Source organism: Cheilinus undulatus, linkage group 23 (assembly GCF_018320785.1).
Source record: "Cheilinus undulatus linkage group 23, ASM1832078v1, whole genome shotgun sequence".
Classification (NCBI taxonomy): Eukaryota; Metazoa; Chordata; class Actinopteri; order Labriformes; family Labridae; genus Cheilinus; species Cheilinus undulatus.
The window spans coordinates 15,402,554-15,425,941 of record NC_054887.1 but is presented as its reverse complement, the minus strand read 5'-3'; the positions used below and the strand labels follow the sequence as shown (position 1 = coordinate 15,425,941).

Below are 23,388 nucleotides of genomic sequence, written 5' to 3'. Positions count from 1 at the left end.
AACTACCACAAAGAACACACATATGCTCAAAAAAAGAATGAACATTTTCAATGCTGGTACTTTGTGCTAATAATTTTATGTTGCTTTAATTTTACTTAGTAGCAAATACACTATTGTATTCAAAGTAACATTGTCCCAATGTGATGTTGACATTGCTAGTCTGTATCACTGACAAGCTCAATATGAACTTACAACTACTTAACTTATAATTCGTTCATTCCTTTTTTTCCACCGACTTCAACTTATGTCACATTGATAGGTGCCCCAGGACAACAGGATTAGTCTTGCCTGGGAAGAGGAGGCTCACTTGTGTACTTCGTAATGTCTTTTATCACAAACTTTTTCGACGGGCCTTTTGTAATGCGTTTTTGACAGATTCACAGATAGGGATCAATCATATTATTGCATGCTGGTCATTAATTTTAAATCATATGTTCACAAACACAACAGCCGTAATGAAGAACATGCAATAAAGAGCTTTATAGGGTTTTTGCACTTTACCATAAACTTTTTAAAAAACAAGTGTAACATTTCCAATAGGAAAGGTGTAATCAAATAATTATTTACATTTTAACAACAGTCAACATAAAATAATGTACAGATTACAAAACAAAGTAAAATACAGTACTCAAAGGGAAAAAAAGAAAACTTAATTCTCCTTCTCATGTTGAGGTAGTTCGAAAAAGACATTTTCACACCAAATCAATTTAAAAAACATCAATACCATAAACAGCATATATATTTACATAAGTAATATACACATACATACATGTAGTTTAAAAAACCCCAGAATATTCAGCTCTGCTTTAAAGACATAACGCTGTATGTAAGCAAACTATAAACATATTCTCAAAAAAGCTTTCAACAGTAACTGGATTTTTGGTCTATCAACAACAGGTTGCTGTGGGAACAAAACAAACTTTGCTGAGAGGTACAGGAATCTTTTTCAAATATGTGAAGTCCAGGAGGGGTTCATCACAGCTTCCCGTCTCTGCTGGCACCTACAACGAAAAAGCAGTGAGTTGGAGAAAATAGGATTACACAAGTATCTAATAAATTATGAAAGCCTTGTAACTTTTTTATGCTTTGGCAAGTTGTGACATCAATGGTGGGGTTTTCATCAGCCAGTTTTCTGCAAAGTAGGTGCATCTCAAAAAGGCAAATGCAACTTTCTTTTTCTTCAAAAAAAAAAAAAAACCTATTGATTACTGATGTCTCTATATTAACATACTTAGGTAAGCAACCAGGGCTGCTACTAGAACTCTTCCAAGGGAACTAGATTTGGAAATCATTTAATTTAATGCATGTGATAAGCTTGCTAAACATTGGTAGTTGGCACCAGAGTTGTTAGTCAGTTTACCAAAAATCTTTCAGGCCCATGATCCCAGTCAAATACTCTGTCTAAACTGTAACACAGCCACCCAATACCACAAGCAACTGTAGTTCCAGTTAATGGCTACTGGCATATTGTGGCATAATGGCTCTGTCAAGCTATACTTGCATAAAACCAAAGTAATCAGTTACAGCATCTGGCACTGGAATGTGGACATTTAACAGCAAAAAGGACCAATAATTGGCAGTTACAGCTTTTTTTCTTTTAACACAAGCCACATTCTACAGACCAACTTCCCACTGTTTGCCCTCTGCTGCTGTGATACTGTATTAAAGAAACGGTGCTCAATTTTCTCTTTTCGCGATGTTTTCTTAACTTTAGGGTGGTCAACACAATGCTTCTTTATAACGCATTTAACTGGATTTCAAATTATTCTTTACACAAAGCCTTCAATTTTTCTTTGAGTAGCGCCACCTACTATTTGACCTATTGACTCCTAATATTCACTCAATTGTAATAGATAGAGACGCACTTAAATTTACATTCTGTTGTGCAAAAGTTTATGTTTAGAAATTGTAACACTACATTTGGATGGAAAACCCCACCAGAAACAAAGACATAAGCCATCACCTTTCTTCGGCACTCTCTTCTCGAACCACTTGTAATTCTCTCCCACAGTGCCACCTATGGTAAGAATGATGGTAAGATTTATGTATTCAGAAGAGAGACATAATATAAATTAAGACAGTTTAGATACTTTAAAAGAACACACTTGGTTCCCTTGCAGGTTCTCGGTTTATGGCTTTTGGCACCAGCATGTAGTCGTCTATGGATTTCTTCATCAGTGGGGCTGCAGTCTCGTGGGAACTGTGCGTCTGCCTGAGTTTCCTTTTACGGTGACTTGGTTCCAGTCTAGTTTCCTTCGAAAAGTCACGGTGACTTGGTTGTTGTTTAGCTTCTCTCAACAAATCATTAGAACTAGGTTCTGGTCTGAGTTCATTCAGAGATTCATTGTGACTACGTCCTGATGTTTCATCCCTTAACGAATCATTTCTAGTTCTTAGACTGTCCTCCCCTACCCTCCTCCTTCTGTCTGGGATATCTATGTAGTCCTTAGTCCATATATCTGTTACTTTTTTCCTCCCATCTGTCTGCTGAGTTGCAGATGATGACGAACCCTCTGGAGGAGAGCGGGGTTGATCTAATTTTGAGGGGCTGCAGTACAGGTTGGAACGCTGTGTTCTGGATGATTTAAAATTTTGTCTTGGTGTAAATGTGCTCTGCTTGGATTTCAGATGATGAGGAGGATTTGTAGTTTTTCTGGACACATCAGCGAAAGGCAAAGCACTTGTGGGGAATGAGCTTGGTCTAGATTCAGTAAGTGACCCACTTGTGGAAGACAAACTGTTGGCAGCATACTGACCAACACTGTTAGGTAGCGAAAACTGTCTTGAACGCAATTGAGCTTTTACTGCATTTTGCTGAACCATGGCCCTTTTGGAATACCGTTCATTCTTTTTGCAGACTTGACTGGATGTGGTTATGCTCTTAGGGTTTATATCTTTACTCTGTAGCTTCAAATTTCCACCCCAGTTTGAAACAAAAAGACGAGGAATCACAGAAGTAGGACCCATGGTGGATTCTGTCTTCCCATCAGCTGAATGGTGCCGTTTTTTTGTTGATTCTTCATATGACTGTCTTCCAGGCTCCTTGTTGGTTACCACACAATGGGCGCTCGTAGTTTCAGGAGAATGAGTGTCATTTGTGGCCACAGAGGTCTCATCATCACTGTCTTCTGAACTTGACGGGAAAAATTTTTCTGTATTTGCTGCTCTTTTACTTGAATGTATTTTCTTGACTTCTTCATCACTATCTTCTGAGACTGTTTGCTCATAGGTGTTGTGCTGACTCACTTCATAATTGTCTTCATCAGGAAGGTTAGGCTTTCCAGAGTCAAGGCCAGCAGTTCCAGATGGGCAGCCTGGGGACTGAGCAGTATTTGACCTTGTGTTGTTTTCCTTTTTAAAACAAATGTTGTCATCATCCGAGTCAGATGAAAGGATTATAACACTGTCTGCCTTTTCTTCATTAGGTCCAGTCTCAGCCTGCTGTGGCTGGGCAAAACATGAGGGCTCCACTTCATACGCTGAGTCTGAATAGTGTGATCTATTTCTCTCCTCCTTTTTCAAGTTTTCACCACCTTCAGTCTCGTCTTCTGAGTCAGAATCAAGAACAATTGTATCATTGTTTAGTATCTTTTGTCTGCTCATTCTATGTTGAACAGGCTCAAAGTCAACACTGGTTTCACCTGGCTGATGACAACAGGGATCCTGGATTGGTTCTGAGATCTCCTCATGATGACGTTTTGAATGCAGTGGTTGAGGTTGGTCAGTAAATGAGGGCTCACCTTGTTCCTTGGAATTTGAAGAGAAGAATGTTGTTTCTTTTGTCTTTATTTCGCAGTTTTTATCACCATCATCCTCAGATTCAGAACCAAGAATAATGGTATTCTTTGAATTCTTTGTCCTGTCTCTCTTGGATTTAGCTCTGGTTTCAAGCAGTCCACTGTTTTCCTCGAGTAAGAGCTGTGCATCTCGCTTTTGTTGACTACATGAGGCATCTTTGGTGTTTTCAGTGGCTGAAGTGAAACTTCTCTTTTTTCTCATTCTTTGGTCACTTTTGCCATCGGAATCAGCATCAAGGGGTAGTGTGTCAGTCTTTCCTGAGTCTTTTAGTCTGCAGGTCTTCTGCTGGCCCGAGCTTTTGACTTTACACAGTCTTCTTTTGAGTTTTTCTTTCCATGACTGGGGGCTAGTGGTTTGACAATTTTGAACATTTATGACCTTATCTACTTCCTCTTTTTGAAATGTAATATCTGTGGTTGATGTTAGATGTACTGAACTTGGCTTCACCAATATATTGGAGACTGTCAAGTGATTCCGTTTTGAATCTGATGGATAATCACAACTGTCTTCAGTGTCATACTCTTCATTCTCAGAGAACTGCTCTCTACTGTTCTGAAGCAATCTGAGTTCTTCCCCAAAACCAGTGTCATGTTCAGGTGAGCTCCAGTACAACCCCACATCAAATTTGTTCAATATCTGTACCTCTTTGGCTTGCACAAAGCTATCAACTGTTTCAAACACCTCAATCTCTGAAGAACCAGAAGCTGATTTTGATCCTAGTCTATGGGTATGATTTATGGAACACTGAACAGTTTCTAGATCTTCCTGATTCTCACTTTCTGGCTCAAATCTAAGGTCCAACATCTCTAAAGGTATCACTATCCAGTCATCATCATCTTCCACAATATGGTCATGCAACTCTTTTTCATTTTTCAAAACAGCAGAGCTACCCAAAACAGAGTGTTTTTCCCCATCAGATGCATTGAGCACTGAATGAGTGTTACAGTGTGCCATATATATGTCAGTCTTGGGTGAAACCATCTTTTGCTGATCCAGTGTCTCATCTGAAAAGCTTTCTAGTTTTATCTGAACCAGATCCTGCAAATTTGCAAAGCCTTCCTTTTCAAAAAACAGCTCATCATTTGGTTCATGGATTTGTGGAGGCCATTCCACTGCCGCAGTTTCAGGGGCTGTAGAAAGGCTTGAATCCTCAGTGCGTGTGTTGGAAAGTTTTGCGGCCGGCTGCAACTCGTATTCATTATCAGAGATGTTATCATATTGAGGGTTATTTACAGTTTTTATGGCAGATGCCTCCTCACCCATGCCTTCCATTTGGCTATCATCTGAAATGTCTTCATATTCTGGATTATGTATGGGCTTTGTTACAAATGCCTCCACAACCAAGCCTTCCATTTCGCCATCATCCGAAATATCTTCATACTCTGGGTTACGTATGGTTTCTATATCAAATGCTTTCTTGCCAATCCCTTCCAACTGACCAGTCTCTTCCATGACTTTGTTTTTAGAGAGTGCAATGCTCAAGTCAGAACAGGCATCTTCACTAAAATGTTCACATTTCCTCCTTTGTTCCAGTTGTTCACGATGAATTATAGGAACTGCTGAAAATGAACCTCTGATATCGCAAATCTGAATTTCATCAACAGGTGACTTTGACTTGGAATGTTGAATGACATCCCCATCTAAAATACGGCATTGCTGTTGATCTTGAATATTTTCCTTGTTTGAATCTCGACTATCGTAAAGTGTCATTGTTTTAAATGTTTTCTCCTCAGACCCCATCTTCATTTGTAGTTCTTCTGGGACATTAGCTGCACCATGCACATTGCTGAACTGTTCTGTGCCCACTGGTTGTATGCATCTTTCCAATTCATCTTTCTTTGTTGTGTGCTTCAGTGTCCTTGAAACACCAGGTATTTGGTCTGTGTCATTGGAGGTTTTGGCATTCGGCCTGAAGGGCTGGTTTTCTTCTTTGGGATTGAAGTGAAGTGATGACTTAGGTTGTCCCCTTGTTGGTTCATCCAAAGGCACTTCTGTAATTACAGTCATAGGACTGTTTTGATCCTTTTTGCAAGTAGTAGCAACTTTCCTCCAGAACTGTGGATTCTCTGTGGATGTAAAAAGATTAATGTTATCTATGTTCCAAGGGAAACTTTCACCATACACAAGTCTGCCATCAGTCTTATCAGGAAAAGTTACATTCAAATGTTTATGTGGTTCCAAATCAGACCCAAGTGATGCACTCTTAATAGACTCAGTTATAGTGCTACGTTTTGAGATTCCTACAGCAGAAACAAATATACCTGTGGATTTTTTCTCTGATGCAAATGTAGGACAATAAGCTGCCTCTCGCATCCCTGGTACTGGCTCAGCATTTGTTTCACTGCCTTTTGAGCGGTTTTCTTCGACTGCTTTTGCAGCCACAGCAGGAGGTTGGTTGGTGGCAATGTTGGAAGAAGCGCACCTTTCTTTTTCTGCTCGTTTGCTCCCAATTTCTTCAACTCTTTGTTCAACAAAGGCTTTTAATGTTCTTTGAAAAGTGTCCATGTCTGGTGGTTCACGGGTAAAAGATAGGTCATATTCAAAGAGGTTTGAATGACTTTCCCCTGACTGATTCATGTTTAGTATACTACTCCATCCAAGGTTTAGAGATTCAAGTGTATTTTTAACTTCTTGTCCCTTGCAGTGTCTCTGAACTGAAAGAGTAGTAGTTGTTTTTAGATCAATGGGGAAAATAGGTTGGTAAAGTAAAGGAGACCAGAGGGTTTCTTTAGACTCTGGAAGAGTTTCTTTCAATAAGGCTTTCAACAAAGGATGAGAGTCCTTCTTTGAGTTCTCAGGCACAGAACACCTGTCTTGAAAAAGGGATGTTTCAGTTGCAATGTCTCCTTGATGTGCTGGAGTACTGAGATTGGATGGAAAGGCACAATTTGAATGTCGTCTCTTCTGAGGTCCAGTATCAACACTTTTGTAATGCCCAAAGTTAGCATTCAAGTTTTGTTGATAAGTATCATACATGCATTGTACTTGACAATGGAGTCCTGCTCTCACTATGCTTGGCTGCAACTTAGGTTGAAGGTGAAGTCTGTGTTGGGATTGTGTATTGCCTTGCTGCCACTGAGATGGTGTGTGCGCCAGTCTGAAATCCTCAGGATACTGAGTTGCTACCATGTTTTGAGTCCCATGTGCAACTCAAAACAGGTGCAACTTTGTCTTAATCCGACTGCACTTTTGGTACTCAAGAGTTGTACAGACTCCTTGGCTGCTGAGACTTCCAAATCCCACTGCATGGAGAATAGTCTTTCAAGTGATGACTTCAGTTAAGGGCCCTTTGGTCTGGGAGACAAATAAAAAAGGACAATTAGTGGCTGGATAGTTTAAACTCCAATAAGCCATACAGGACCTCTCCATAATGGAAACCTGAGGTGTTTCCAAGTGTTTTCATTATAAAACAAGAGCAGACAGCTTGTAAAGTCACTCCGCCTCACAAGAATCAATACATTGATCTCTGTCTGACATTGCTGTAATTATCATTTTGCTGACAAAACCAAACATAAATATAATCCAACATACGTCAACTAGACAGACTTAGTATGCCTGCTTGGTTAGCATTAAGGCCAGTCGTGCTTTTTGAATGCCTTCCTACTCTTGCCCAGCAAATAGGGGGTAGAGTTATCTAGACCGACTTGCAATTTACCCTTTGATAAGCCCAGTCCCCCCTTGGGTACTGTTGCTATGTCTAGAAAGCTTTCACACCAGCTGTGCTGAATAACTAGTTGTCCACTGTGTAAGTAGGCCTTCTGAGGGAAACACTTTCAAATTTAGAAACTTGGCACAAAAAGCAAGGAAATTTGTGTTTGGTAGATTATTTCTTTGTTCTAACAATACTTCATGGCAATATATCTTATACCATTGGAAAGCCTGTTTATTACCTTTTTAAATGGTGCACTGGTGTGGATTTGCAAGAATCATGCATTTGTGGGATGAGCAGCAGAGCTGAGTATGTGGGTTGCACTCATGAAAACTGTGCCAAATCTTCTCTGCTAATGCCAAACAGCTTATTTTGCTGTTGCTATTGACTCTTGTTTTGAGATTCTGGTACCCCCAGGTGCAGTCAATCAGGTGTCTGATTGCCAGCACCTGTTAGCATGGGCCCTGCTACAGTGGTCAGCAGGTGTCTGCTTCAAGAGTCGGTATGCCACGTTTGACTGATCTGGCCCGTGTTATTGGGCAACTTAAAGCTGGTGTTCCGAAAAACCAAGTTGCGGCAGTGTTTGGAGTGAGCCCTTCTACCATCTCCAAGCTGAAGGTCAAGTTCCATATAACGGTGGATGTCGGAGACAGGCTGCAAATTGGGCAGCCCAAGAAGACGGTTTCCTCTGTCAGCACTTAGGTACCTCAGGCTGTGTTCTACAGATTTGTAGTCAAGGTTTGCAGGACTATATGGCCGACGGCTCTCTAGCCAATCTCTGGTCTCATAGGGCTGCCAGGAGGCCTGCAATGACTGCCCTTCACCGTTAGGCCTGTTTGCGCTGGTGTCGGCAACACGTGCACTGGAACCTTTAGCATGTGGAGAAACATTATGTTCAGCGATCATAGGGTCAAAGTGTGGAGAAGTCACAGAGAACGCTATGCTGATTGCTGTACCGATAGTGATATCTTTTGGTGGAGGCAGTGTGATGTTGTGGGGCAGCATCTTCCTCACTGGAAAAACGAGGCCTGTCATCATTGGAGGCAATCTCACTACAGAGAGATATATAGATGAGATTCTACAACCGCTGGCAATCCCATATCTCCCCAGGCTGGAACCAACAAAGATGACAATTCTCACCCCCACAGAGCAGGGTTTATCACAGACAACCTCCAGGATTTGGGAGTGAAGAGGATGGAAAGGCCTGCCAGCAGTTCTGACCTCAACACCACTGAACACTTGTAGGATCCGCTTGGGCGTGCTGTTCGTGCCAGAGTGACCAACATAACCATGTTGGCTGACTTGTGACAAATGCTGGCTGAAGAATGGGATGCCATCCCACAGCAGTGTGTGACCAGGCTGGTGACCAGCATGAGGAGGAGGCGCCAGGCTGTTGTTGCTGTGTATGGTTCTTCCACATGCTACTGAGGCTCCTGTTAAATGAATACATTGTTAAATTGCCAATATTTCTTGTTTCTTCAAACTTCAATCATCCAATCCACCAAACACCAAACAAGAGTCAATGGCAGAATAAGCTGTTTGGCATTGGCAGAGAGAATCTGGCACATTTTTCATGGCCGCAACCCACATACTCAGCTCTGCTGTTCATCCCACAAATGCATGTTCCTTACAAATGTGGCACCATTCAAAAGGGTAATAAAAAGCATAAGATTTATTGCCAAAAAGCATTGTTTCAACAAAGAAATAATCCGCCAAACACAAATTTCCTTACTTTTTGTTGTAAGTTTAGCTAAAAGTGTTGAAAAATATCAAAGACGTAGACAGGAATGTCCACTATGTGCTTTGCTGACAGTGTGAGCAGATAAATTAGCATTAGGCTAAATACCTAATGGCTAACATGCAAGTGGCACATGGGTAATTAAGGCAGCAAAAATTCTTGAGATTGAGACTGAGGACAATATATTAAATCTTTGGTGACATTAAAACCACTGACAACTCTGCCATAAAATGACTGTGTACAAGGATTTTGACTTAATCATCAATTGAGGATATAACCAAGCTGAAACCTCCTTGGTGGAGGTAACTACATTTTGTACTAATTTAGTTAACTTTCATGAATGTTTTAACGTTATCCATTTTCTATCTAAACTTAATTGCTGCTGCTGTCCATGCTGTCTTCCACACTGTTATATACATATCTGGCATCTCTCTTCTTGGTTTTTTGACTTTCAGACAGCAAACAATGCAGCGCCTCATTCTAAAGATTAGTAGAGGGGCTTAGCGAAGGGTCAATTTCCAAAAAGCTTACACCTAGAGTACATGTTTAACAATAGAATGAGCATATTAACATACACCTGAAAGACACCAGAACTAAGCATACTTGTTGACCACATCTAACATCTAAAACAGCACTCAAACACACCCAAGTATATCTAGGAAAAGGTCAAATAGGAGACATCCTGAGGCTCGTAAGAAAGATGAAAGCCAAACACCACTTACAGTTTCAGCCTCCACCAAGCACCACTTAGCAACCATCAGTAAATCAGTACATGACACAGACCCTCTCTAACAGACATTAAGGCTCTCCAATAGCCATTAAGGTCACTCATTTACAAAAGCCGTGCTTGGAATTGGATTTACAAAGCCAGAGGCCCTCAAGTACAAAGCGCAGGAGAGTACCCACTTCCGCTAGAAGGCGAACATCAGGTACCTTAGCAGACAGAAAGGCGCCCACTCTTGCGACACAGAAGCAATGTATACCCTCCCAGGCAAATAGCTGACTTATTACACACAGTAATGGTTAAAGAGAAGATGTGTGCTGGGTGAGCAGAGAAAGAATCAAATAGCAGAGTTATGTCTCAGCATCTATGGTATAATGTTTTAAACACAAGCCATGTCTTGACCAGGTACTCTTATTGTGTCTTAAAACTAATGGTACTTTGTGTTGAATGTATCCAATGTATTCATGAATATATACTGTATAACCTTCTGATTGCATTGTAGAGTGAGAAGCAACAAGTCAAACATGCAAACAACCATCTGATGAATATAGGATGATTAGAAAACCAAAAGAACATGTGTAAGAATGAAATTAAATATATTTTTAAACATTTTTAAAAAATCAAGGTCTTCTGAGCTGGTTTATAATGGTGGCCAGGGAGGAGCAAATAAGCTACCATTATAAATGGCCCCAAATATGGGAATTTTAAAGAAACTAGGGGCAGGAGCTCTGCCCCCATGAGAGGTGGGCCTAGAAGACCCAAAGAGTATAAAAGGCAATGCACAAAGGCAGTTCTTTAGTTGGATGGTGCCTCCACTCAGAGTTTATTGCTTGTACTCACCTGAGACTTTAATAAACTCTTTCTTGCATCAGAAACCTTTGTCTGCTGAGCAGTTCTTTGCCTGATTGTTGACTCTAACACTTTTGGACAACTTTTCACTGAATCCAGTCTGGCCTATTTGATTGATCCACCACATAGCCCAGAGCAAAACACACCCTTTCTAGTCAGTATTTGTATTACCACCATACTTTGCATGAACTATCTCCACCATGTTAAGTTTATCATTAACTGAGCCCAACTCATCTGAACCAATTGAAAATAGTGCATACACAATACATTTCAAAATAAAACACTAGTTACAGACAGCTGATTATCATTTTCAAATCAATATTTGTTTAAAACAGGAAGCAAATAACCAGCAAATCAACCTTTAGCTGGTAAAGTATAGTTGTAGGCTTAGAGTGGGTATTATGAAAAAAAAAAACATCATGAAACAAATTTATGTCTTTTGTAATTTTGAAAGTCAAGCCTATGAAATTATTTTTCTGGAACAGCCTGTTGGCTAGGACATGAAGCATTTAAATATTTGCTATTTAATAGTTTGCACTAACAGGTAAGAGGGGGGAGGTCTTTTCTAGCGTATTTTAAACACATAACATTTGTCTCCCTAAAGGATGCACAATATTATCAGCATAACATTGTCAATCAACAATCTCAGATTTAGTATGAACCCCCCCCCCAAAAAAACCCCTTAAAAATAAATGTATAATGTATTTCAAATAGCTTACTTTACAACAGAAACAGAGCCAGCCATTTAAATCGACTATCAAAATAATGTACATTGCTACCATGACAATGTATTGGCTTCTCAAGTGCAACTGCTTTTACTTCAGTCTGCTTTACTCTCTTTAAAGAAAACCTACAATCTGGTACACTGGTTGACAAATAATGCTCTGACAACAAATAAAGGGACACGCCCAGTTTGGCAGGCACAGTGCACATACTCAATGTAACAATACATCATTAACAAAGCTGAATACACATATTTTAAATGATTGAAAGTGCAACTTTGTGACTTTACTGTTTTTGTGCCATTTAGCCAACAGCAAACAGATCCAACTTCACTCAGAACAACACTCTTACTTTAAGGTTCATTAAAAATGGGAAGTTGACTAAGAAACATGCACTTTTTTTCACAAACTGGCTTCTTTTTGGCAATGGAAATTGCTGCAACTAGCTACACATCTTTCAGGCTATTTGCAGTAGAGATGTTCCGATGTTTCCAGCCAATACCGAGTACTGATCCGGTACTGTTGAGAACTTTCGGGATTGACTGTGCAAAGTAGCAAATTATTTTAGACCTATTTTTGACTAAGGTGAAGGCTCAACAAAAAATTTCATAATGTACAGCATCTCTGTGACCCTTAAGTTGTTTTTTGCTGATTGTTGAGTTGTACTGCTATATACTAAAATAACAATAATACAGGGGGCTCACAGGCTCTCCTATCTCTCTCCATTATGCTATTTTCCGGCAGCATGAAGTGGTTACTGAACAGCCTGCTATTGGCTGACAGGCCCTCACAAAGGGTAAACAATATATAACATTCAAGTCAGCGGTAATAAATGATCGTAAGAAGTTTAAAATGGATAAAAAGATGTTCATTATCGGGTTTACTGGTGTGGATAAATCATTAAAATCCCTGAATATCTCGAGTTCCATGCTCGTTTAAAATGCAGCCGTATGGGATTCGAAGGCATCAATGGCATCAATAGGAAGGCACAACTGCTTGCTTTAAGAGGGAAACAACTAAGAGGTGACAGTTTCTGGTTCAAAAGTTATTTATCTTTTGATAAACCCTGACTTCTTGTTGTGAACGACAGTGCCGGTCTGGAATGATCACATTCAGAGAAAAACTGTCAAGCAGCCTCCATTCTTTGCTGCTGCAGTGGGTCCTTTGGTTCTTCTTCGCTGCTTTCAAAACGGTAGCTCATGCATGCAGTGTTTTTCGGCAGCGAAGAAGACTTGAGTTCAGGCTTACAGCGCTAACACTTAGCAAGGCTAAACAGAGCAAAACATACATTTGAACCAAACAGTATCTGATCAGTGCATAAATTCATTTACTCGTCGATACCAATACCTGCATTTTAAGCAGTACCGGATGCATTTCTGATACTGGTATCGGAATCAGATGAACTCTTATTTGCAGTCAGAATGAGCAAGCAATCAGCATAAATGCAAAATGTACATGACAAAACTTTTCACCTAAAAAAGAAAGGACAATCATTCAATGCTTTGTAACATAAACACAAATTCTACAAACTTAGATAAAACTTCAACTACATCTACAGCTACTCCTTTTTTGTGGTAACACATTTTTTCATTAAATTTGGATATGCATCTGAAGAGTGGCTGTTAAACACCAATAAAAACAAGAAAACACAAAACCTATGTATACAGCAGCCTGTGCTCTTTTTCTTAAACCATGCTGAAATTGAGTCACATCAGGACACTTTGGCCTCAGAGTTGATGAACAGGTTCAATAATAATCCACAAAAGTCGAGCAAATGATGAAGATCCTGGTGCGTCACAATTCCAGCTGTCACCAATCTTTCAGGCCTTGGTAATGCTTCAGATGCGTTTAAATCCTTCATCAGCAGGCCAGACATGTTGCTCAGAGTATCAGAAAGCTTTGGGAGCATGTCAACATTTGCCTAGTGTCTCAACAAAGCTAGTAAAGTCAGGTTGATATTTAAAAAAATATATATATCAAACATTTTTATCGCCACAAAAAAGAATCTGAGTCCCTAGCATTATAACGTTCAAAATAACTGGTAGGGGCAGGACAACACAGATTTGTAGAAGCATTGTAATTCTATTGCTCTTAATTCCTGGGAGGATACATGGTCTGGTCAATTTTGTGCCCTGGATCAACTGAGAAGAGTTTACTGACAGGGAATACAGAACTGCCTGTATAGAGTTGCAGTGGTTAACGCTGTTGCATTACAGCAAGAATCCTGGTTTGAATTCCCGGCCAAATACTGACCTCTCTGTGTTCAGTGTGCATAGTCAGCCAGTGCATGTGTGAGGCACTGCAGCTTTCTCTGGCAGTCCAAAGCCATATTCAGTAGGGTATAATGGCAACTCTGAATTGCCCTTATGGGTAAACACCTGAGTGGTCATCTCTATGTCAGCTCTTTGACAAACTGGTGAAGTGCCCAGGATTTAACCCAACTCTGGCCAAATGACAGCTTATATCAGCTTTAATTCCCAGTGATCCCAAAAGGGACAGAATGGCTCCTTGTAACTCAGTCAATACCTTGCCAGGGACTTGCAGAGATAGGGAACTCCTGATACTTTGTCTTCTTGTTGCAATGTTCTCATGTAACAAGTGTCTTCAATCCCCGAGTCTGGTTCCATGTTAAATTTTCTTTGCTTCTAAACATGCAGTTGGACAAGAAATACCAGTAATGCTTTAGTTCCAGAAGCTTCTCTTTGAGGAACTAAATGGTTCCTGTTGCCCACTGCTGTCTGCGTTTCCAACACCATTGGATTAAACAAATGAGGTCAGATGGTCTCCAGGGCTTCTGATTTAACCATTTCCCTTGGCTTTGGCTTTGAGAGATTGGTGTCTATTAATGTCCAAACTTCCCGTTGCGCTGTTCTCTGCAGTGACTTTGCCATTTCCTGATCCAGGTTATCGGTGATATCTTCAGCAACTTTAATGGGTCTTCCAACATTCATAATACTCCCTGTCAGCAAAGTCTTTCAGTATGTGTCCTCCACCACCTGGACATAAAAGCCTCCCCTTTCCAGGGTTCCATGGCTCCTATGCTTATAGAGTTTTTACATATTTCAGAGTTCCTGGACCAACTATCTACTCAACTTACTACAGATATATGCAAGGAACATGTCAGCCTACTAGCTGCCATACTGCGGTGGTATCCCACAACAACATTTACACTTTCAAATAAAAACTGACTGAGAAAGTTAAACAGTTTCTTCTGGCTAAACTACCTTAAATATGGCATTTTCCCATAAGAAAAAAATGCCATTATGAAGAACCTATTGAGTTCTCACTAAATCTTGATAATATTCCAATAACTAGCAAACATCATTTACTAAGAGCCATGTGTGAGATGCTGTATAAGCAAAAAGTAAAAAAAAAAAAAAAAAAATCCATAATGCCTTTTTACTTTAAAGGGGCTCAATGCAAGATTTAGAAAAATATCAGTGTAGCGACACCGCCGGCCATTAGGCGAACTACAATAACACTGTGTTGCTCGTCCATGACGGCACGCTCCTTGCTCGTGAACGAGCCTCCGGTTTATCAGCTGATACACACAGACCAAGGTGATTTACCGGCATCGTATATACAAAGGAGGTAGGTAAAGAAACACTTCAAAGTTCCACAAACTAAAAATGAAAATGAATTAAGTATATTTGAACATCTAGTGCAGACACAGCACAAAGGCGATTAAAAAAGGACGATATTTTCGTGCCCATTTCTATGAATGAACGACTTAGCGACTTAGTGCAGCATTGACCAATTTGTCTTTTTACGTATGTAATGTGTATTGAATGGGACGCGTTTTAGAGCAGAAGCAACAGGCTAACATTGCTTAGCTCTGATAATGGTGCCTTGACCACGGATATCAGAAAGCTGGCATTATATGTTGAAGATATTTTACGAACTAAGTATCAAAAAATAAACCCAGTAAGTTGAGTCCAGTGCCAGGAAGCAAGAAAAAGATGCAATGTTATCCAGAAAACACTAAATGAGCAACGTGACATTCTCGTTGTTTGGACAGCATCTTCGTAAGCAAGCTAACGTGTTGTAGCATATGGTTTATACAACATAAAACACTACATTGTATTTCATGGTCCAGAGTGATGCCTTACCTTTTCAACAGAAAGATGGCCATCTCTGGATATGTATTTATCCCGAGCGCCGAGCTAAGCTCCCTCTATTTCTCAAATGCTCCACCGATATTTATCCTCGATTTCCCCCTGCGTCGGTCACACTCTCTTTTAGCTTGATGGGCTTTAGCAGATAAAACTGTCTTAGTTTTTTATGTTTTTGTGTAGTTTGTGTGGGTGTTTGGGCTGAGCTAGCCGGTTGTTTACTCGCGGAAGCAGCCTTCTCCGTTCAACACGCCGTTGTCAGGTATAAACAGAGCAAGGGGGTGCGCACATTACGTAGTACCCGACATCACTTCCGTTGAGATTTCGCGGAAAATTCGGCCCGAATTCTTCACAGAGAAATGACTCCACAGGCTTATACAGGCAAACAAGGAAGACATAAAGAGCCTCATTCTTCACATCGGGATAAAGTGTGCACCATTATATACTCAAAAGTGGTAAGTTTTAAAGCAAAAATCTTACATAGAGCCCCTTTAATGTCTGACATTTTTAATTTAACTGTCCATAACGCTGTCACAGCCAGCAGCAGATGCTGAGAAACCACTACAGTTCTGGTGGCCAACGCAAGATGACAGCATCGTCTAAGTGGCTGCTTCATTTGAATGACGGAGAGAGAAGCAGCAACACCAAGCATCAGCAGCTGCTATAGAAAATCTTGTGCCATCTTAGAAGGATAGTGTGATGTTTAATTCCCTGCTAAAATTCTTGTGCAGTATCTGCAGATAAAAATCATATCCGTACAAAGAGTTTGGTACGTTTTTGGTACTGTAATTAAAGCGAATATATATATAGATATATTTAAGTGTATTAAATTGTATAAAAATAAATAGGCTGAATAAATTACATTTAAATTAATAATGATGCTGCAACCTCCAAAAAGGTTTTCAATTAATTAAAATATTGATAAATTAATTTTTGAATTACTAGGTTATTTTCATTGATATAATGACATATTTGTACCCATTCTTTAAACACTAAAATTTTCCAGCCAACTTGAACGCATCATCACACAAGTTAGCTTGTTAGGTATGCTGAAAAACATCTATACTGCCAATTTCAACACAGACTTCAGCACTGGATTAAGTTTTTAACCAATGGGACCTACTACAAAGTTTGGAAGAACTTTTTGCTGCCCATCTTGGCGGATAAAGAGGTTAGAGCCGTGTGAAACCATAGGATAACTTTACCTACGACGCAGCTGCAGACATGATGGAGTCTCCTCTCCCCCTCCTCCGAGGCTGACAGTTGAAGGTACGCATTTAGAATTAATTTGATTCACAAAACCAGAGCAGCAATGTTGAAATAAAAAGATCTAAAATTATGGGAATTCATAAGTGGCTGGTGAGACTTTTGTTGTTCCTCGTTACAGTGACGTTCTTGTTTGAGTGGTGCCTTTTCAAATGCTTTGACTGGTCCGCTGGACAACGTGCTGTCAGTGACTCAGCTGCTCAATATTGTCAGCACTACTGTTGTCTTGTCCACTGTTGTATTTTGCTGGGAAACAAAGTGTTCCTAAACAGGACACTTTTATCGGGGAATTATCAGACTGTTGCTGTGGTTTGCTGTGGTTTGCTGTGGTTGTGTGGTTGCCAGGACAGTGTGACATTGAGTTGTTCTCTGGTTTTCCGTTTGTGCATGAGCTTCGTTCCAAATGTATTGGCTCAGTACACGTCTGTGCCATAACCAAGAGGCCCATATGGAATTGGTACGGTACAAATACACGTACCATTACACCCCTAGTAATGACCCGTCTACACAGATGATGCCTTTTGTGTAAGCAGTACCCATTTCTGGTACAAAACCAAAGGAGTCCAGTGTTTTCTGTGCTCTCTCCTAAATGCAAAATTGCCCTCTGCAACAGCTGTCTCTCTGTTGCTGTGCCAACTGTGATCTCAGTTGAAAATGTTACTGGTTCAAAAATGCAGAAAGTACAAAGTACATGGCACAAAAATAGCAAAAAAAAGACAGTTTTAGACACCTTTAATATCTCCAGTGTGATAGAAACAGAATTCTAGTTACACTGGATGGTGAATAGTTGCACTCCTAAATGGTCACAAAAGCACATAACCGAGACCGAAAGAGAGATCATTTTTGAGCTGGACTAATAACAGATCTCTACTATTTGTATTGATCACCCACTTTTACTGATATGATCATACAAAACTGACAATATGGCTCAACATAAGTCAAAACATATGGCACAAGAAGGGGAGAGGTTGACAATATTCTTTACATTAAAATATCGTTTAAGTTTTAGCCATTTGTCTCAGTTCCCAACACAATGTGTTTAAGGTGCTTAATTTTGGGGTTATACCAATTTAGAACATCAGAGCCAATACTGATTTTAGTGTTCAAATTAAATACAAAGCCAACATGCTATCTATTTTTTAATAAATAGTCAATTTAATCTTTTTTGTCCTTACTTTCCCACCTAGGGTCACTGATTATCCTGAAACATCACACTGAATTTTTGTCTCAAGTCTTTCACAGATGTCAAGGGAATAAAAAGGTTAAACTCAATTAATTATAAATCACAGTCAGACCTCAGGTAATTTTCATCTGTTTTAAATGGGAAGGAGCCTGGCAACGATGGCTTTTGTCTAGCTTAGTGACATTAAGCAAGTAGGGTAGGGCTTGACAAAGAGTAAATTTGCCTCTAAAGTACCTTTGGTCTACTCAGTGATCTTTGCCTCAGTAAAAAACAATCATCTGTTCTAACAATAATTAACAAAAGCTTCCTTTCTTGGAAAACATACTGCTGTCTTACATTTCATTTAATGCACAAGCTAGTGGTAAAATAATAGTACCTAAAAAACCTCCACAGTACACAGTGCTTTTTGCAAACACACAAATACACAAGCTGTATTATAGTCTTGCATTTTTTAAAATGGCAATTTATGTCAGAAAAATTAAGCTAATAACGCTCACTTTAATGAAATGAAGTGCCCAGATGGTCAACAAAAATCCCTCTCAGGTATAAATGGTCACCGATGTGAAATCCTGCGCTGTCAAGTGTCCACTTACTCAGTCTCTAATGCTATTTTTTTTTCGATAAAACTGTAACTCAAAGTCTTATTACAAGGCTCAGAATAACCATACTATATGTAAGAGTGACCATGCCTCCACTGCATAAGCCAGGTGTACATTGTGCTATTTTCAACAAATTCAGACTTGAATTTTGAGTCATGTGACTTGCTTGAAAGTTAGGTCGTCTTTCAGCCTGATCAAGTGTCACTGCTCAAGCAGTTAACAGGAATACATGACGGCTAACTAAGGCCTGACTGGTTGCTCCTCACTGGTTGGATGAATTTCTGACACGTCTTATATATTGGTCATATAACTGCACAGACTCCCAGTGAGAGAACCACTAGCAGAATCCTCAACTTTTGGGCATGTTTTTTCTAAAAGCCGAATAATCTATTCGATGTGCTTTTCGGCTAAAAAGTAAAAGTAAAACGTAAACATAAAAAGTAGCTAAATGACAGAGGAAATAGGGCAAACGGACAGATTATTTATGATTTAGCTGTACGTGTGGGAAGGCAAGAACAGTATTAATCATCACTTTTTTAAACTTGCAAACGTGGCAATAGGTGCAACAGCGTGAGACTTAAAATGTGCTGCAGCACATCTGAAAGCTGAAGAGAGCATTTGTTTTGGGGACACATCTTTAGTGTTAGACTGTCTAGATGTCGAGTAACTAAGCATTCCTAGAGCTTAAAAATGCAACCCACTTTGCTTCACATTGTTTAAAAATATATTGTTTCTTGCAATACAATCAACATGATCCAATGCTAATTTTATTAGCCAGCAAATGGCAATATCCATCATGTATTAGCCCAGAGCCAACATAAAAAGGCAAAGATTGATCCATCTGGGGTTTTAATAGATGTTTTACATGTCCATATAATATCTGTGCATTAACCATGTAGTTTTTTTCATTACCTTTTTCCATAATCATTTATCAATGTTTGCTACTAGGGCTGCTAAAAGCATTTTCCCTTCTTTATTCTCTCTTTTTGTTTTAAGTAGTAAAACTAGTACAGCAAAAGAGTCTGTGATTCTGTGTCAGATCAGTTTAAGGTGCCTTATTGACATTGGAAAACTGTGTAAAAAAAAAAACTGTCCATACGTGTTACGGTGTAAAAAAAATCTGCAACTGAAGATCAATTCTCATTTTCAAACATTGATTCACACACTCAAGGGGTTGTTATTTAATTGGCAATGTGAAAGATGGGCATCCTAAAATAGAGAAGGAGACTAGCATTATAGACTTGGAGTTGAGTTGTAATGTTAATTTACTTTTTAAGGACTTTACTTGGACCTGCCCCTCAAACCATTAACACTGACTTACCACTACAATCCAAGCTGCATGTCCAGAGGTTCTGAGACACCCCCCTACAATCTTTTGTTCTCACAGAATCTATCTATCTATCTATCTATCTATCTATCTACCTATCTATCTACCTATCTATCTCAAAGACACCTTTCTATTTAACAAAATGGAAAATCAAATCAGGACATCATGAATTGTAATGGTATAGATTCGGTCAGTAAATGGTGATACTCGGCCCTATCCATGTGTTCTACAAGAAACTTGCCTGATGAATTTCCGAAAACTTAGAGCGCAGGCTGGACCAGAAAGCATGTTTGTGTTGTTAGCTTGACGCCAACACATAATGTATATTGCCATTAAATTGGCTAAAAAATAGCATTGGATTAATTTTAAGTTAAGAAATACTTTATTTCTTTGATAACACCAAGTTCAATCAAGAGAACCTGAATACAGACATCAGACATCCATAAATGATGCACACTAAGACATCTCAGCTGTTGACCAGCAGATCGAAAGGAATAGTTGGTGAAAGCAGTTCTCTTGGGCGTTGTTTTCACAAGTTTTGGGAGTAAACAGATTCTCAGAGTTGATGGACCACAGCATTTTCAATCAATATGATATTTTCAATCGAGAAACAGTGGTCATAATAAGTTTTAAATTTGCTAATTTGAGTTAAACATCAAGTTTGGCGGTTCTTTACATAGTTTTTTTTTTTTTTTTTGCATCTAACTGGCTGTTAGTTCAACTTGCATTATCATTCTAGAGTGCATCATATTTCCACATTTACGATTCCTAATATGAAATATGTAGTAGGGGTGCACCGATTGCAATTTTCTGGCCAATCACGGATCTTTAAAAAGCCTGACCTGCCGATTCCGATTTTGGCTGATACCAATTTTTTTTTTTTTAATAACTGACAGCATACACCTTCAATGTTCCAATCTTATTTTATTGAATAACATTGGACAATATCCGTGAAACAATACAAACTTGTTTTAACTGCACGTGAGGTAGTTCACTCAAATATAAATGAAAAGTTTAAAGCATTGCTGTCAAACTACTTAATTATATCAGTTCCTTTAGTCTTTCATTTTTCACATTTTAGTAGGTAGAGGTATATGAAACCTATCTTACCCACCGATCTTATTTACAAGGATTGGCCGATCTCCTAAAATTAAGGAAATCAGCGCCGATACCGATTTTGGCCCATCGATCGGTGCACCCCGAGTAATTAGGAATTGATAATTTTGTAGTCAGGACAGGCCTGCTACATTAGGGGTTGCCAAACTTTTCATCTCATGATCCCAAAACTAATGGGGCTTTTCCAGTACAGATTTGGCCGTGCCGAGTTGCATTTCCATCATGAGTTTGGCCAAGCTTAGCCATGCTCAAATGGGCCTGCTCATGAGTAGGGCTAAAGCAGGCCGGCCCCACCTTCAAGCGCGCCGCGCTGACGTCGAAGCGCTTCTCGGGGTCTGATTTGCTGGGGGATTCACCCTCTGCTACTGATAACTCCTCTGGGATCAAGTTTCAACCCACGGGGAGGCGGGGGAGAAACGTTTTATCCCTGCCCCTGCTCCAGCTGCCCTTAACTCTGTTTCAGCAGTGATAGCATTCACTGTATGACTAAAACATTTATGACACACGACCAAAACTTGAGATTTTTGTGCATACTACAGTCGGATAATTGCCCACAGCTTCTCACACGAGTGAAACCAGGAAGGAGCAGGCGCAGATCCAGGAATACACCTTTTTCTACGCCTACTATAACCAAAGTTTGACCCTGTCTCCTTCTTAGAGACAATTCTAGACTTTCAAAAAATAAAATACAGGAGACGTTCAAAACATTTACTCCATGACAGAGTCTGTCTTTATTTCATTAACTGGAGCAAATAAAGCATGCCGTTCTCACTGCCCAATCCAAAAAAATGATTGTGTTTGTTTACTGCTCTTTAGAGACCCATAAATCAATAATAAGGAGATTGTTCTGTGCTACAACCTCCGTCTAACGGTCGCACTGCATTACAACCAGGTGCCTGCAAAAACAATGGAAAAGGTTTTATTTGTGAAACAATAGCATTAAAAAGTCTGAGTTCCAACACTCAGAATTAAATCCCCGTTTCTCATTTGATTTCAATTAGGTCACCTTCGTTGTACATTTCATTTCTTTAAAAAATTTAAAACGGGATTTTTTTTTTAGCAGTGCAAAAATTTCAATATGTAAATAAATCAGAGTTTTAGTTCAGCTTTGTCAGAATGCACATTAAGAAAAAGCCTCCAATTTACCTTTTTCCCTATGACTTGTAACAATACAACACCATTTATTCTTAGGGATGGAAGCGAAAACTGGTTCCAAGCAAAATCGATATAAATAAAATCATATCAATTCCCATCCCTATCTGATTCAACACGTTCACTTAAACGTGAGGCAAAATAAAACTGCCATCCTCCACCTTGCTTCACATGCCTAGCTCTAAAACCTCTGGGCTTTTGTGACCATTTGATGCGACTTTTCTTTCCATACTTGTGAAAAGCTGTGAAAAAACAGCAGCACGGCTGCGATAAATCAATCATAATTGTGGAGAGGCAATGCCTCACGTTCACCGGACGTTTCCTTCTCTTGTTGTAAGCTGAATTTGGCTCAGCTTTGTCTTTATGGTTGCCATAAGAAAGACGTAGACAAGCGCGAAAACAAACGCATTTCGAAGTAACGTCCAGTTCAGTTAATCTTTGAGCACTAACGGCCGCCTTACAACGTGTAGACGCCATAAAGAAAACATTCTAAAACAGACTTCAAACGGCTAACGTCTCCTAGAAGCTCTGAAAATAAATAAAGCTACGTCACACCCCGTTAAATATGGCTCATTTCCTGGCATTTTAGCTCAATTTAGCTAAAACTTCTAACATTACAGTCGTCTAAGTTTTTCCTGTCGCTAAACAACACTTACCGTATCACTGCATTTCAACTTATACAAGGCATTTGTCAACGCTCCCAAAGTTTTCTCAACCGTCGAGTCCTCTTAAAATCCACTGTGATGGCTTTTCACCGTGCAGTAATCCTGCAGTTGTGTCCAGGTAGTCTCTCAGCTTGAAGATGTCCCATTCAGAATCCTTGTCATCTGTAGAGGTCCATGTCTATGGATGTGTAGAGCCAAGGATGTCCTCTCTAGCGAAAGTAGTCCCGCTGGAGTTTCTGCTGTCTCCTCATATTGCTCTACTTCACCGGTAGTCGTTGGGATACGGCTTCTTTCTGAGCGGGGAAGGACGACAGGGCCATTTATAGCACTCTCAGTGTGAGCTCTGATTGGTGGAGCGTGTTGAAGGGCGTGTTCCACTAATCTGCACTAAGAAGCAGAGAATTTGTTTTCAACCTTATTCGTGAAATATTACATGACAATATAAAGGTAAAACCATAGGTAAAATCATAGAACACTGATCATCAACT

At 39.6% G+C, this 23,388-nt stretch overlaps 1 protein-coding gene across 4 annotated transcripts; it reads right to left on the bottom strand.

The window, feature by feature from the left end:
- Positions 1 to 465: 465 nt before the first annotated feature.
- Positions 466 to 23,173, bottom strand: LOC121505205. Of its 4 annotated transcripts, XM_041780316.1 has the most exons (5): positions 22,892 to 23,173; positions 6,060 to 7,092; positions 2,106 to 5,864; positions 1,964 to 2,017; positions 466 to 1,001 (listed from the first exon to the last, which is right to left on the bottom strand). In XM_041780316.1, exons 2-5 carry the CDS (start codon positions 6,925 to 6,927, stop codon positions 976 to 978), a joined length of 4,707 nt encoding a protein of 1,568 aa, XP_041636250.1. In that variant the 5' UTR covers positions 6,928 to 7,092; positions 22,892 to 23,173; the 3' UTR covers positions 466 to 975. The 4 variants fall into 4 exon arrangements, with proteins under 4 accessions (XP_041636250.1, XP_041636247.1, XP_041636251.1 ...); XM_041780313.1 differs by having other exon boundaries at positions 2,106 to 7,092; XM_041780317.1 differs by lacking the exon at positions 6,060 to 7,092.
- Between the last annotated feature and the right edge of the window lie 215 nt (positions 23,174 to 23,388).

Excerpts from the sequence above, each read along its gene's own strand:
- LOC121505205 (XM_041780313.1), bottom strand. The coding sequence starts at position 6,927 with ATGGTAGCAACTCAGTATCCTGAGGATTTCAGACTGGCGCACACACCA. Across the intron at positions 2,018-2,105 it reads AGAACCTGCAAGGGAACCAA|GTGGCACTGTGGGAGAGAAT; the intron begins GTGTGTTCTTTT and ends TTCTTACCATAG. Across the intron at positions 1,002-1,963 it reads GAAGAGAGTGCCGAAGAAAG|GTGCCAGCAGAGACGGGAAG; the intron begins GTGATGGCTTAT and ends TTTTCGTTGTAG.